The 13,291-nt window shown below is 36.9% G+C and overlaps 2 protein-coding genes across 2 annotated transcripts; both read left to right on the top strand.

The window, feature by feature from the left end:
• The first annotated feature begins 188 nt into the window (after positions 1 to 188).
• Positions 189 to 7,975, top strand: ctsf (cathepsin F). Its single transcript, XM_063876023.1, has 14 exons — positions 189 to 592; positions 1,324 to 1,434; positions 1,975 to 2,056; positions 2,847 to 2,908; positions 3,349 to 3,421; positions 4,376 to 4,489; positions 4,730 to 4,878; positions 5,041 to 5,137; positions 5,370 to 5,450; positions 5,990 to 6,109; positions 6,600 to 6,664; positions 6,826 to 6,916; positions 6,990 to 7,048; positions 7,293 to 7,975. The coding sequence occupies exons 1-14, from the start codon at positions 347 to 349 to the stop codon at positions 7,365 to 7,367; spliced, it is 1,425 nt and encodes a 474-aa protein (XP_063732093.1). The 5' UTR covers positions 189 to 346; the 3' UTR covers positions 7,368 to 7,975.
• An 893-nt stretch (positions 7,976 to 8,868) lies between these two features.
• On the top strand, positions 8,869 to 12,152 carry eif1ad (eukaryotic translation initiation factor 1A domain containing). The gene is made up of 5 exons (XM_063876025.1): positions 8,869 to 9,038; positions 9,868 to 9,986; positions 10,085 to 10,193; positions 11,133 to 11,241; positions 11,359 to 12,152. The coding sequence occupies exons 2-5, from the start codon at positions 9,900 to 9,902 to the stop codon at positions 11,591 to 11,593; spliced, it is 540 nt and encodes a 179-aa protein (XP_063732095.1). The 5' UTR covers positions 8,869 to 9,038; positions 9,868 to 9,899; the 3' UTR covers positions 11,594 to 12,152.
• The last annotated feature ends 1,139 nt before the right edge of the window (positions 12,153 to 13,291 follow it).

Below are 13,291 nucleotides of genomic sequence, written 5' to 3'. Positions count from 1 at the left end.
TAACACATATTTAAAATATATTATACTTTACAATGTCACTTATATATGATAGCCAGGTAATTTCCATTTTTAGTAATTTTAATGTATATAGCAATCTTTATCTGTTATTACGGATTTGCAACATTGTTACATCGTGTGTGTTGTTAAGCATAGCACGTTTCTTGAACACAACCCGCCTCTGTCTCCTCCCACATCCTCACTCCAGTTCTGTTTGGCAACAACGCTATAGCCTCTTGTATAACCACAGCTGATTTGTTTGAGTTGGAAATAGATTCATCAGCTAAGGAACAGATCACATATATCTTTTAACTGGAGCATTTCTTACTGACAATACACTGAAACCAACATGATGGTCGGATTCGGCTGTCCTGTAATCCTGTGGCTGGCCTTGGCCGCCGTGCTGGGCTCGGTACTCGGGCTCGGTGAGAACATAGACCGGCCTCTGATCGGGCCTCCAGGCTCTCCCATTCGGCTGCTGGAGTCCGACACTGGGCTGAAGAAGGCTCTGCAGTTCGCGGAGGAGCGCTACAACCAGGGCTCCAACGCCATGCACCTTCGCAAAGTCAGCCGGCTCCTCTCTGCCACCAAACAGGTACACAAACGGTTTATTTTTTACAGTATTTACATGTTTAATTAATGACGTCATTGTGTCGTCATTATATAATTTGCTATGTCAATGGTCGTCTGTACGGAGTGATTTGTGGCATTGTAGTAAGAGTTATATGTTCTCCATTCTTTGTAAACAATATCACCATTTAAATCTGCGTGATGCTAGCAAGAGTTAGCTAAACAACGACCGGAAATACGGTGACTTACCTTCAAAGTAATGGCCTAAACTCGTCTGCGTTATAAATGTTTCTTACGTACAGGTATACAATTAAAAAATAAAATGTGTTTTTAGTTTTATCTTTGACAGACTTAACATTGAGTTTGTCATATATTTACATGTTTGCACTTGTCTACAGAGAAAGATTTTTGGCATTTCCCCCTCAATTATTTTTGTTTTGTCCGGAAGTCATTTGGTTGAAATACACCTGACTTGACACTACAGCCAAATTGCCTTATCCATTTGTGCAAGTCAAGCTCCCTTTGGCTAGTGCCACCAGAGTCTCTCCATACAGCATGGAAGCATCCAGAAACAACAACAATAGTCGATAAAAATCACTAAAATTTGGTAAATTCAAATAAACACATACTGAATAACCACTAATAAACTAGGCCTCCCCACTCTTAGAGTTGTAAATGAATTAATGCTTTATTTAAGTATTTTTTTCTTGTTTGTACATTGAAATTGACCACTGTATGTATTTGTCCCCTTGTCAGCTTGTTAAGGGTATCCGCTACTCCATAACAGTGGAACTGAGTAACACTCAATGCAAGAAATCCACCATGCTCAGGACATGTGACTTCTATCCCGAGTTACAGAAACTCAAGGTAGGGTGTGTGTGTGTGTGTGTGTGTGTGTGTAAGAGAGTGTTTTTGTTAATAATCTAATGGATGTCATGGATATGTAAGGAGATACAATGATGACATTTTTTGGGGGGTATCATTTATTTTGCAGAGTGGTGTTTTATTTTTGTGTTTAATCAGCGGATATGTCACCGGTTATATGATCTTGTGACTTGAGTTTGACTTCAAGTGAACCCAAGCATGCTAACGCCTTATGCCTAGAGGCATACACTTACAAATACGTTTCTTTGTTTCCTTTCTTCTTTACAGTGATGATCCGTTCCCATTTTTAAAAACACCTTTTATAAAAGTGTCGAAAACAGATAATCTGAAAGGAGATGTTTTACTCTTGAAAATATGTAGGAATAGAAGAGAGATGAAACTAACTAACACGTTTAGGCTGCAGTGTGCTAAACAGATTATTCCACTTCTTTAATCATTTTTCAATAGTTCCAATATACACTGTACATGAAAACCATGTTAATTAACCATTGATATCTCTGCCTTGTTTCATGTTTATGTCAGACGGAGGTGTGTTTGTTTGAAGTGTGGGACATTCCCTGGCAGGGCACTTCCACTCTGCTCAGGCAGAAGTGCCAGCCTAAAGGTGAGTTTGACCTTTGACACTAATCAGTCCACTCATGGTTTAGTCTAACAAAAGCTGAATAACACATCTGTGTTCCTCTGCACCGGTATCTTACTTTTGTTCTTACCCTAATACATCAGGGTTAACAGCAATTACTATTAGCCTGCGGTTTATATTATCTTTGTAATATCCCACGGTGCTTTGCTTCTTCTGTAGAAGCAGTAAGTTCCAGGATAACAGTGGCTCTTAAAAATGGGTTAAATAATCTTTAAAATGTGGTTTTAGATCACAAATGTTATAAGTTCCTGAAAATGTTATGAATGTTTGCACTTAACTGATCAAAATGTTATAAAGTGTTTACCGATATAGTGTTATACGTTTTTACTATATGTGGAATTTAAAATAATTATTTTTAGAAATATTACGTAAAAATCTGCTACCCGAAAGGTATAACATTATTGGTCCAATGTTACTACAATATAAATCAGAACATTCTATTACATTATTCATTAAGTTATTACATTTATGGGTTTATATGTATCAAGTCAAGTGCACATTTAATTACATTTTCAAAAAATGTATTACATTATTGGTTGCTAAAGAATTCAAATAATCTTATGAATCTTATTTTTAAAAAATCCCAATTTAGGATTTAATAAAGTATATCTTATCTGATGAGGAATACATCATTGACTGATGATTTACAAGCACAAAAAAAAAAGAAGCCAAATAATAGGCATACTCATTGGACACATTAATCAAGATGGTGTGCACACTGACTCATAACATGTCGTGATTTCTTTCTCATCAGTTGAAGTTCAACAAGAAGAGACCAACAAGGTCGTCGGTGCATCGACCAGTCAGCCTCTGGAGGTAAGAAATAATGTCTGAGGACTGACAAAAATGTTGTTCAATCTTGATTCTGAAAAAATTTACCTGGATGTAAATCATTTATGGCCTGATTTATAAAACATTTAGCTACAAAATGTATTTCTTTAAAGGCTATTGATAGTATTTTCAGAATTATTACTCACAACATTTGACTGTAATATAAGAACTTTGATCCTCATTATCCGATGTTCATGTTTCTATTGTGGAAGTTTATGCAAATATAAAATACAAAATAAAACTGTCTTTACAAAATTAATATATTGAGGAAGTTTCATAGTGATGTCAAAATGTCATTTCAAATACCTTATTCATCTTTATTGTCTCTTATTCTCAGGTGTTCCATTGTCTTAGTAAACTGCCGTCATCAGCAGGTTTCAGGTTGTTGATTCTGTGTGTTTGTTTGTCTCCTCTTCATCTGCCAGGAGTCTGTGGAGCTTTTGGGCCAGTTCAAAGAGTTCATGGTCAAATACAACAAGGACTACAGCAGCCAGGAGGGTGAGTGACTGACACTAATGTATTGCACACCACAAACATTGCAACGTGCGTGTTCTTTCCTCTTTACACAACCTGCCTTTATGTGCCCACAGCCATCTCGTAACAAAAGACTGCACAGATAATGCACAGAGAAAAAAGTCATTAGCTCTGACCTGTAATCACAGATGGTTTCAAATAACATAGAGGCGTGAAAACTGTTGACAAAAACAAACATATAATATTACTAATACAATTAATATAATAGGTCTTTAGATTTAGATTTCCATCAACTATGCTGTAGCTTTTGTGCAAATGACAAATAAAGCCTTTGAGTCTTTAAATCAATAAAGACCCATAATATGGTATGTAAGCCTAAACATAAGGCTTAATAACCCACACCCCTTCAGCACCTTTGGAATGAATCAATCCTGTGTTAAGATATATAAAAACATGATAAACAGGGATAGACAAAGTAGGGGTTTATATCTCAATCAGTAAGTCAGCACATCATTTTATAAAAAAGGATAAAAGATTGAATAACATGAATAGAAAATAGATGTATGAGGCTGGAGTTATCCCCTGGATTCTAGCTTAAAATTCTATGTAGATTTCTTGTTTATGAACATTTATTTATAATTATGTGGAAAACAAGGACTCCATCAAATTCCAAAAATTAATAAGTAGGGACGGCCACAGGAAATTAAAGTGTATGTGTTGCTTTGCATACAGAATTGTGTGTCCTGTCAAATGAACCAACACACCAGTGCGTTTTCCACATCACTTAACATGTAAAATATTGAAGAAACAGAGTGTTTGACTGTCACATGCCAAATCATTCTTTAAGTAGTAGTCTATGTTTCATTGTTGGAGGAGACATAAGATTGCCAAGAGCTGTTCTGTGTATGACAAATAAAGCCTTTGAATTTCTTTGAAGCTTTTAAAAAGTTTGTCTTGATTTGACCTTTGATCCTGCAGAGGCAGACTATCGCCTGCGCGTCTTCCACGAGAACCTGAAGACTGCAGAGAAGCTCCAGACATTAGACCAAGGCTCAGCCGAGTATGGAGTCACCAAGTTCAGCGACCTTACTGGTACGTGTGTGTGTGTTAGTGTGTGTGTGTGTGTGTGTGTGTGTGTGTGTGTGTGTGTGTGTGTGTGTGTGTGTGTGTGTGTGTGTGTGTGTGTGTGTGTGTGTGTGTGTGTTTACTTGTATCTACTTTCAAGTGAGGGAAGGCACCTTCTGCTTTTCTTGTGTTGCATCAGCTTTTCTTCAGTGAGATCCTTTTGAAATAACACTAAAGTGTTTCTGCTCTTCTTCTGTTTTCCTCCAGAGGAAGAGTTCCAGTCTGCATACTTGAACCCGCTACTGAGTCAATGGAATCTTCACCGATTAATGAAACCCGCTCCTCCTGCCCGAGTTCCCGCTCCTGCCAGCTGGGATTGGAGGGATCAGGGGGCTGTCAGTTCCATCAAGAACCAGGTAGGTTTATGTGAGTCACTGTTATTAACAGGGGATACATTGAATACATTACACCTCCTACCCACTTCATACTGGTACTGTGTGTGTGTGTGTGTGTGTGTGTGTGTGTGTGTGTGTGTGTGTGTGTGTGTGTGTGTGTGTGTGTGTGTGTGTTTCACGCAGGGTATGTGTGGATCCTGCTGGGCATTTTCTGTGACAGGCAACATTGAAGGCCAGTGGTTCCTGAAAAATGGGACGCTGCTGTCCCTCTCCGAACAAGGTAACACACACACACACACACACACGCACGCACGCACACACACACACACACACACACACACACACACACACACACACACACACACACACACACAAACACACACGTGCACAGACCTCAACAAACACAAATGATACAATAATTCAGAATCTTACTCCTGCTCAAAAAAACATCTCTCCTTATATTACGAGATACAAGCCATGTTTTGAACGGTTCATTTTGTTGTCCTTCTCAGAGCTGGTTGACTGTGATGGGCTGGACCAGGCGTGCAGAGGAGGGCTGCCGTCCAACGCTTACGAAGCAATAGAGAAGCTGGGTAACAAATACTTGAGATAAAATATTTAAGCTTCAAATACCCAATAGTTTTACTTTGGAAGGGACAGCTTTTTATTGACACTGATTTAGGGATGGAATGATGTAGGATTTTATTGCAACTCATGGTAAAAAAACACAACGAACAATCTGATCTTTGTATATTTACTTTATTGGTTTAATTTAAGCTTAAACTATCATTGTAGAGAAGGAGAAAAATAGACCCTCAAATACAAGATGTTTAAATAACAAATTGCTATGCTGTTTTTTATTTATGCAGATGGGCCTATAATTATGATTCTTAGTTTTTTACTCAAAAGGATGTTCATTATCTTAACAAAGTTACGTGGTTTAGTGTCATTTTAATAAATAATAATATTATGAATATTGTGAATCACAACTCTTTTGGTCAGAATAATCAGGACATGAAATGTTTTCATCATCCCATGGGTAATCTAAACACCCTGCAGAAGTTTACTTGTGATCAATGATACTACGATGTGCAAGCTCTTCACTTTTTATCCCCCTACATGTGATGTTTAGGTGGCCTGGAGACAGAAACAGACTACTCCTACACCGGGAAGAAGCAGAGCTGTGACTTCACCTCCATGAAGGTGGCCGCCTACATCAACAGCTCTGTGGAGCTGTCCAAGGACGAGAAGGGTGAGGGGGCTGAGCGTATAGAGAGGGAATAAAGACATCATTTTATATTTAATATACTAAATACACATTTTCAAAAAACGGCAATTATGTCAGGGGTTCTGCAGGAATATGTCGCCCCTATAATAAATACTGTTCAGTTGGCTAAAATTATTATATTTAAAGCTCAGTCAAGTAAGCTGAATCTAATTTTCAAAATACTTGACAAAGAACATTTATTGTGGATAAAATCATTGCAAAACAAAATTAAGTAGCACAACAGGACATGAAATTAGAAAACTTTGTTCTAGTGTAAGGTAGATCTTACAAAACACTAAATACATATACTGTACCTCTTAGCATTGATAAACAGGTCAAATGAAAATATGACTACAATAGGTTGCAGTGCAAACGAGTAGGTGTTGATTTTTATTGTTACTAGATAATGTATCTGTGTATCAATATGTAACAAAGATTTATTAAATGGACTACATGTTAATTATATTTTTTACAGAAATTGCCGCTTGGCTGGCTGAGAATGGACCCATCTCTGTTGCACTGAATGCCTTTGCCATGCAGGTAAGCAGTCCTGTCTGAAACACTTTAACACTGTCCCATTAACTCTATGTAAATTATACATAAACAGATAAGATTATGTCAAATTGCCCCTTATTTTTGCTGAAATGTGAGCATCAACCTGCAGTCACATTTAATTCATCTTGTCTTTTGCATTTCCGCAGTTCTACAGGAAGGGTGTGTCTCACCCTCTGAAGATCTTCTGCAACCCCTGGATGATCGACCACGCTGTGCTGATGGTGGGATACGGAGAACGTAAGTGTTTTTGTGGCATTTTTTTCCCTCATACGCACTTACTGCCGGTGTAATAATGCTTCTGTGATTTCAGGTAACAGTATCCCATTCTGGGCCATCAAAAACAGCTGGGGAGAGGATTATGGAGAGAAGGTAAGACAACCTCACCTTCTTATAGTCTTTTTTTGATGATTAGGGACAGAGTCAAATAAAATTGTATTTATTATTTTTGGGAAATATAGCAATGGCAACCCAAATTCAGAATTTTGAAAGAAAGATCAGCAGAATTTCTTGATTTGACAATAGGACAATGAGTGATGTTGTTCTGTTGGGATGCATAATACTTTACAAAACAAATGACTGTATGTGTATTTGTTTCTCTCTTTGTCTCATACAGGGTTACTACTACCTATACAGGGGCTCCAATGCGTGTGGGATCAACAAGATGTGCTCATCTGCTGTAGTCAACTAAACAACAACACCAGATATTCACACACTCAAACACAATTGAACAAGAGCACTTGATGATAACAACCACATACACACACACACACACACACACACACACACACACACACACACACACACACACACACACACACACACACACACACACACACAAAGTCCTACTCATGTTACTTTTCCATTTAACCAAACTAACATCTTCATACCTCACACCACGAAAAAATACCAGCTCTAATAAAGTTAGCTGCTGTGGACTTTTATGCTTATTTTAAAGTAAATTATATGTGCAAATGTTATTCCGTTAGCCCTGCAGGTCATTGTGATTGCTGTGTTATATGCAGTTTTGGTTTTAACTCATTTTTCCTCACAGTAGCTGATTCCATGTTTGATAAAGAGCGTGCAATATTGTAGTTAGTATTCTGTCTTGTGAGTTTGCTTTGATGTTTTTAACAGTGTTAATGCTAGTGCTATTTAGTACTGGAGTTTTTAAAGATGGGAGTTATACCTTGTTTTGGTCTGCACATATGCTCCGATCATAACTGCAATGAAATTGTAAAAACTGCTGTAAGAGAGTGACACTTTAATGAAGGTTGAATAAAAAAGTGTGGAATCCAATTCTTAATCTACAGTTTTCTTTTCTTATACGCACTTGAACAACAGAAAACATTGTAACCAATTGAAAATACAAAGAAATACAACATCACATTTTACTGTGATTTCATTAATATTATTCATAAACTGCAAAAAAACTGTTGTAGTGAAAAGTATATGCACTACTTTTTTGTTGAATACTTGCGTTTCTTACGTATTTAACAATGATTTGGCCAAATAAGTAGAAAATAGGTAACATTTGAAATTCTCAAAGAAGAACTTGCTTTACACCAATTTTACTTTGTGAATAATGCGGGAGCAGTTGGTAACATGACCGCTATTGATCTTGAATGCTTCTCAAACTAAGAAAACAACAAAACTCTATTTCCCACAATGCCAAAGCAAAGACCCCCCTTCTTTTTTGAACAATTATCTGATCTTATTAGTTTTAGTTAGTTTAGTGATTAGTTTTAGTGAGGTGTTAACAAAGTAATGACACATTTATTGGTAATTCATTGGCTTTTATTTCAAATAATTAAGTCAGGTGCATAAATATTTGGACATTGACACAATTATCATTATTTTAACTCTGTACACCTCTATAATGGACTTGAAATCAAAACCCCCATATGTGCTTTAAGTGCAGACTTTCAGCTTTATTTTGAGGGTATTTACATCCAAATTAGATGAATGGTGTAGGAATTACAAAACTTTTTTTTTACACGGTATCCCCCTTTTTATTTATGATTCCATTTATAATCATAAATACATATTTATTGTTTAATTTCAAATCCTTTGTTCTGGGTTACAGAGCCAAAAATGTTTTTGTTTTTTAATGGTGTCAATGTCCAAATATTTATGGACCTGACTGTATATATATATATATATAGACCTTTATTTTGAAAGGGATAAGCTTGACACCGGAAGTGTAACATTCGGTGAAGCAAGAAAACAGAAACCCATGTGGCTCGGCTCTAAATTACTTATTATTATTATTACGTGTTTGAAAGTGATTTTTAGCTGCTGTCGAGCTGCCTTTAAACACTCCCTTCTTTACAGTCACCATTACTCTTCTCTGTCTTTCAAGGTATTTATGTTACCTACTATCGCTGTTGAACCTGAGCTATGTTTTGAGGCAGCTAATGTTAGCTTACTCAGATCAGGCACTCGTTTTATTATTGTAGCAAAACAGCTTTTTTTCTTACGTTGCTCTTAGAAGCTAGCTCAAACAGTTAAGGTAATGTTGTTATTCGTCCATTATTGAAATCGCAGGGGTAGTTAAAAGCTGCCAAGTAACCGGTGACTAGTTTGTTTGAGCTTAGCTTGTTGTCATGTTACCTTTTCAGTTTACATTTTTATATTATCGTTTGTCAAATCTGCTGTTATAGTTTGTCTACTTGACCAGCGGTGGAAGAAGTTCGCAGATGATTTACCTAAGTAAAAGCAGAAATACTCAAGAAAAGTAGCAATACTTCAGAGTAAAGTACACAGTCACGGGTTAAAGTCCTGCTTTTAAAAATGTACTTAAGCAAAAGTAAAAAAAGTACTACCAACTAAATATACTTTGAGTACCAAAAGTAAAAGTACTCATTAAGCAGAATTGGCCCTACGACTTGCTTAACTTATAAAAATATATTATAATGATGAGTTTTGTATTAATAATATAATTCTGCAGAGTAGCTAGTAACTTTATACTAAAAATAAATGTAGTAGAAATGAAATGGAGCAACGGTTTAATGTAGAATAATGTGAACATACTGAAGTAAAAGTACAAGTACCTCCATTCTTTACTTAAGTACGGTACTTGGGTAAATGTGCTTAGTTACCATCCGCCACTGTACTTATTGTTTCGTCATTTGACCGCAGCTGGACTGAATTAATGTTAACCAATACTTTAAACACTCTGCTTGTCTCAGCTGGCGAAGGAACCTGAAGCTCACCATTGATAATGTCACAGGCCACCAAACGCAAGCATGTTGTGTATGAAGTTCTTGGAGACTTTGTCCTGCCCACTGAGAACCAGCAGATAGTGAAGGTGAACCATGTGACCACTGATTTGTATTTATCGCACACCCCACCCACATCAATGCACAACACTTTCCTCAATCTGTTTCTCTCCTTTGGCACGTCTAGGTTACTGGTAGCCGTGGTAACAACCTCCATGAAGCTGTCACGGCGCAGGGTGTGACGTTCCTGGTGAGCATGCCCCCCAAGTTCCGCAAGAACCTCTGGATCAAGAGAGGTAAGACAGGGGTTCACAAACACTTCAGCTCAAGATACAGAAGAAAATGTATGCGTCTCACAGGCACCCTCACTTACGATACTATCAGGGGTTGCCATAAAATCTACACTAATAAACTGCCGATAAAGAAATCAACACGCATTGAATTTAATATGTATGTGACGTGTGTTTGTTTCATAATTAAAGTCACCGCTATAACCAAATGTCTTGGGTTCCAAACCAAATCAAAACGAGCTTGCACTATGAACTTGGAACACTGGAAAATGAGGACATAGAAGCAACAAGGCAAACTCTAGTTACGATAGCATTACTATATTTTTACAACAGGGGACTCAATAAAAACGGTTTCTTAACTATAATACACTAGTAATGGATGTTTAAAATGAAAATATATATCATTACAGAGCTCAGTTATCAAAAAAGCTCATAAAATAACTGCTCGATATTGCTAATTGCGATGTAATACATCAATTTAAAAAAAACTGCAATATCATAAGGATATGTAAAGTTTCATTCTGTATGCAGCTAAACAATGGGTATATACATACTATAATATATATGTAAATACATACTATAATATATAGTAAATACATACTATACCATCAGACTGATATTTTTTTAAATACCTGCTGATATTATATCCAGCAGTATATTTTACAAAATGTTACATTATGCTAATATGATGTCCGTACATGCGGGACTTTTGACTCAATATTTAGCTTGTCTGTGGCTTTAGAAAATATACAGCTTGGAAGCTTTGTAATTAGGGCTTTTAAAAGAGAATAGATATTGATATAAAATCCAAACAAAAGGTGCAATATCAGTCATTAGCTGATAATGCAATTAGTAAGTACGGTCTCAAAGAAAAGTCTCTCATTCTATTTATGAGCTTTCTTTTTTGGTTCATCTTTCATATCCGTCTGCTTTCTCATCCCCAAGGTGACTTTGTGATTGTGGATCCCATTGAGGAAGGAGAGAAGGTGAAGGCAGAGATCAGCTTCATTCTCTACAAAGATCACATTCAGAACCTTAAAAAGCAAAAGCTCTGGTAAGTGGGAACACACACACACACACACACACACACACACACACACACACACACACACACAATCAGTTTGTCAAGAGTAACTGAGTGTTTTTATTTTGTTTCCTTCACTTCCTCCAGGCCGGAGGGGTTCACAGAGGAGCTGCTGGAGCCGGAAAGGACAAAAAAAGGGCAGGAAAAGGGGGAAGAAACAGAGGAGAAAGACGAAGAAGACTTCAGTGACTCTGAGGATGACGAGAGCGATCTCTTTGTAAACACCAACCGCTGTAACTACCAGTACATTGAGAGCGAAGAGGAGGACAGTGATGAGGAAGGAGAAGATGGCAAAGAGGAAAGGACAGAAAATGGTTTGTAGTGGCAGAGCTGAGGAGGACACGGACAATCACGAGGAGCAACGAGAGCTCTTAAAAATAACAGTCAGCACCCTGCGGATATCGCTGACTAAGTGATGATGATCTGACATCTCAATCCTCATGCAACAGCTGCATATCAAACTTTGACTGAAATTGAAAAGAATGCTGTATTACTTCATCATCACTTTCTACTGTACTCTCATTGTCTCACTGAAAATGACCTCCAGTGCAGCCTGAACTTTATTAGCAATATAACAGGTGATACTGTTCATATGCAGGAATGATGTATATGTAAACTGTTTATTGAATCATACCCCATAGGATGAATAAAATCAGTTAGACACTCACACAAATGAAAGACTCAAAACTTTGGCACATTGACAGAACACTTAAGTTTTGATGTTGTTATTTTAGTAAATGAGTTGGGTGTGTTGTTTAAACGCCCTTCCAGTTCGGCCACTCCTCAGGAGATCATTGTGTGGACTTCTGCCGCTCCTTTAATGAGGTCCTAGTATTCATTTTCAGCTTGATCTTAAACTGTTGTACTTGATAAGCTGCCAATCTGCATCATCTGACATTCCTTACCCGTTCTCTGATTTTTGTTTGGAAATAGATCTTATCCTTGTAAAGAATGCTATTTATTTCAGAGAACTATCTCTTCTTGAAACAGTAAGTCACTGAAGCATGGAAATGAATGGCCACAATTTACACATGTGTAAATTCCCCTAAGATGAGCTCACAATTCTTGAAAAAAAAAGGATACATGTGGCTCCACTGGAATTTCAATCATCCTTTTTTTTCAACAATTGTGAGCTCATCTTAGGGGAATTTACATATGTATACATGTGTAAATTCCCCTAAGATGAGCTCACAATTCTTGAAAAAAAAAGGATGATTGTAATTCCAGTGGAGCCAGTTTTAGAGGGACTTTCTGACGCATGACTCCCCCAGGTGTAAGCAGGGACCTGAATGTAATGAGTCAAGATGCAGACACTGTTGCTGAATCTTTCATTACATTTTGGAACATAAGGACACTCCTTCTGCTGTGAAATAAGAATGTGGATGAAGATATTCGATCCTAAATATTCTTTTAATATTAAAAGTCCCTTATTCAGAAAGTCACTTGAGTTTCTCAGATTTGAAACGAATTACAGTACAGAAAGCCAATTTAGCTGAATTTACACCACTGAAAATAACTCGAGAATATATATTTATTAAAAGAGTTACAATTATTACATTTTGGTGGTCAAAATTCAAGGTCACCGACAAAGATCCCAAAGATTTGGCCATAACTCAAGAATGCTAATTTTGATGAAATTTCATACACATGAAAAAATGCTGACATTTTATATCCAAAAGGTCCACCTCACTGTGACGTTATAATATTTTACAAAAACACTTTTCTTGCAGTAGTGGAGATTGACCATATTTCACAACTTGATGGAAACTGAATTTGTGTCAATAATTTTGGGTGATGGGGGTGTGTGGAGCAACCGCGTATTAAAATGTCTCTTTGGACATCCATGTTTTAAAGCATTGTTTACCGTCATGCTTTGGCCATACTGTGAGATAATAACTCGTCCTTTCTTCCAGGACATATAAAATAGTTTAAAAAACTAATGAAAAAGTACAAATCAAACATCGGCACAGTTGACCAAACACTTTTTTTCATGTTTTATTTTATTTGTTGGTTTAGAAGT

Source organism: Eleginops maclovinus, chromosome 23 (assembly GCF_036324505.1).
Source record: "Eleginops maclovinus isolate JMC-PN-2008 ecotype Puerto Natales chromosome 23, JC_Emac_rtc_rv5, whole genome shotgun sequence".
In the NCBI taxonomy this organism is placed as follows: domain Eukaryota; kingdom Metazoa; phylum Chordata; class Actinopteri; order Perciformes; family Eleginopidae; genus Eleginops; species Eleginops maclovinus.
This window is presented reverse-complemented; position numbering and strand designations above follow the sequence as displayed.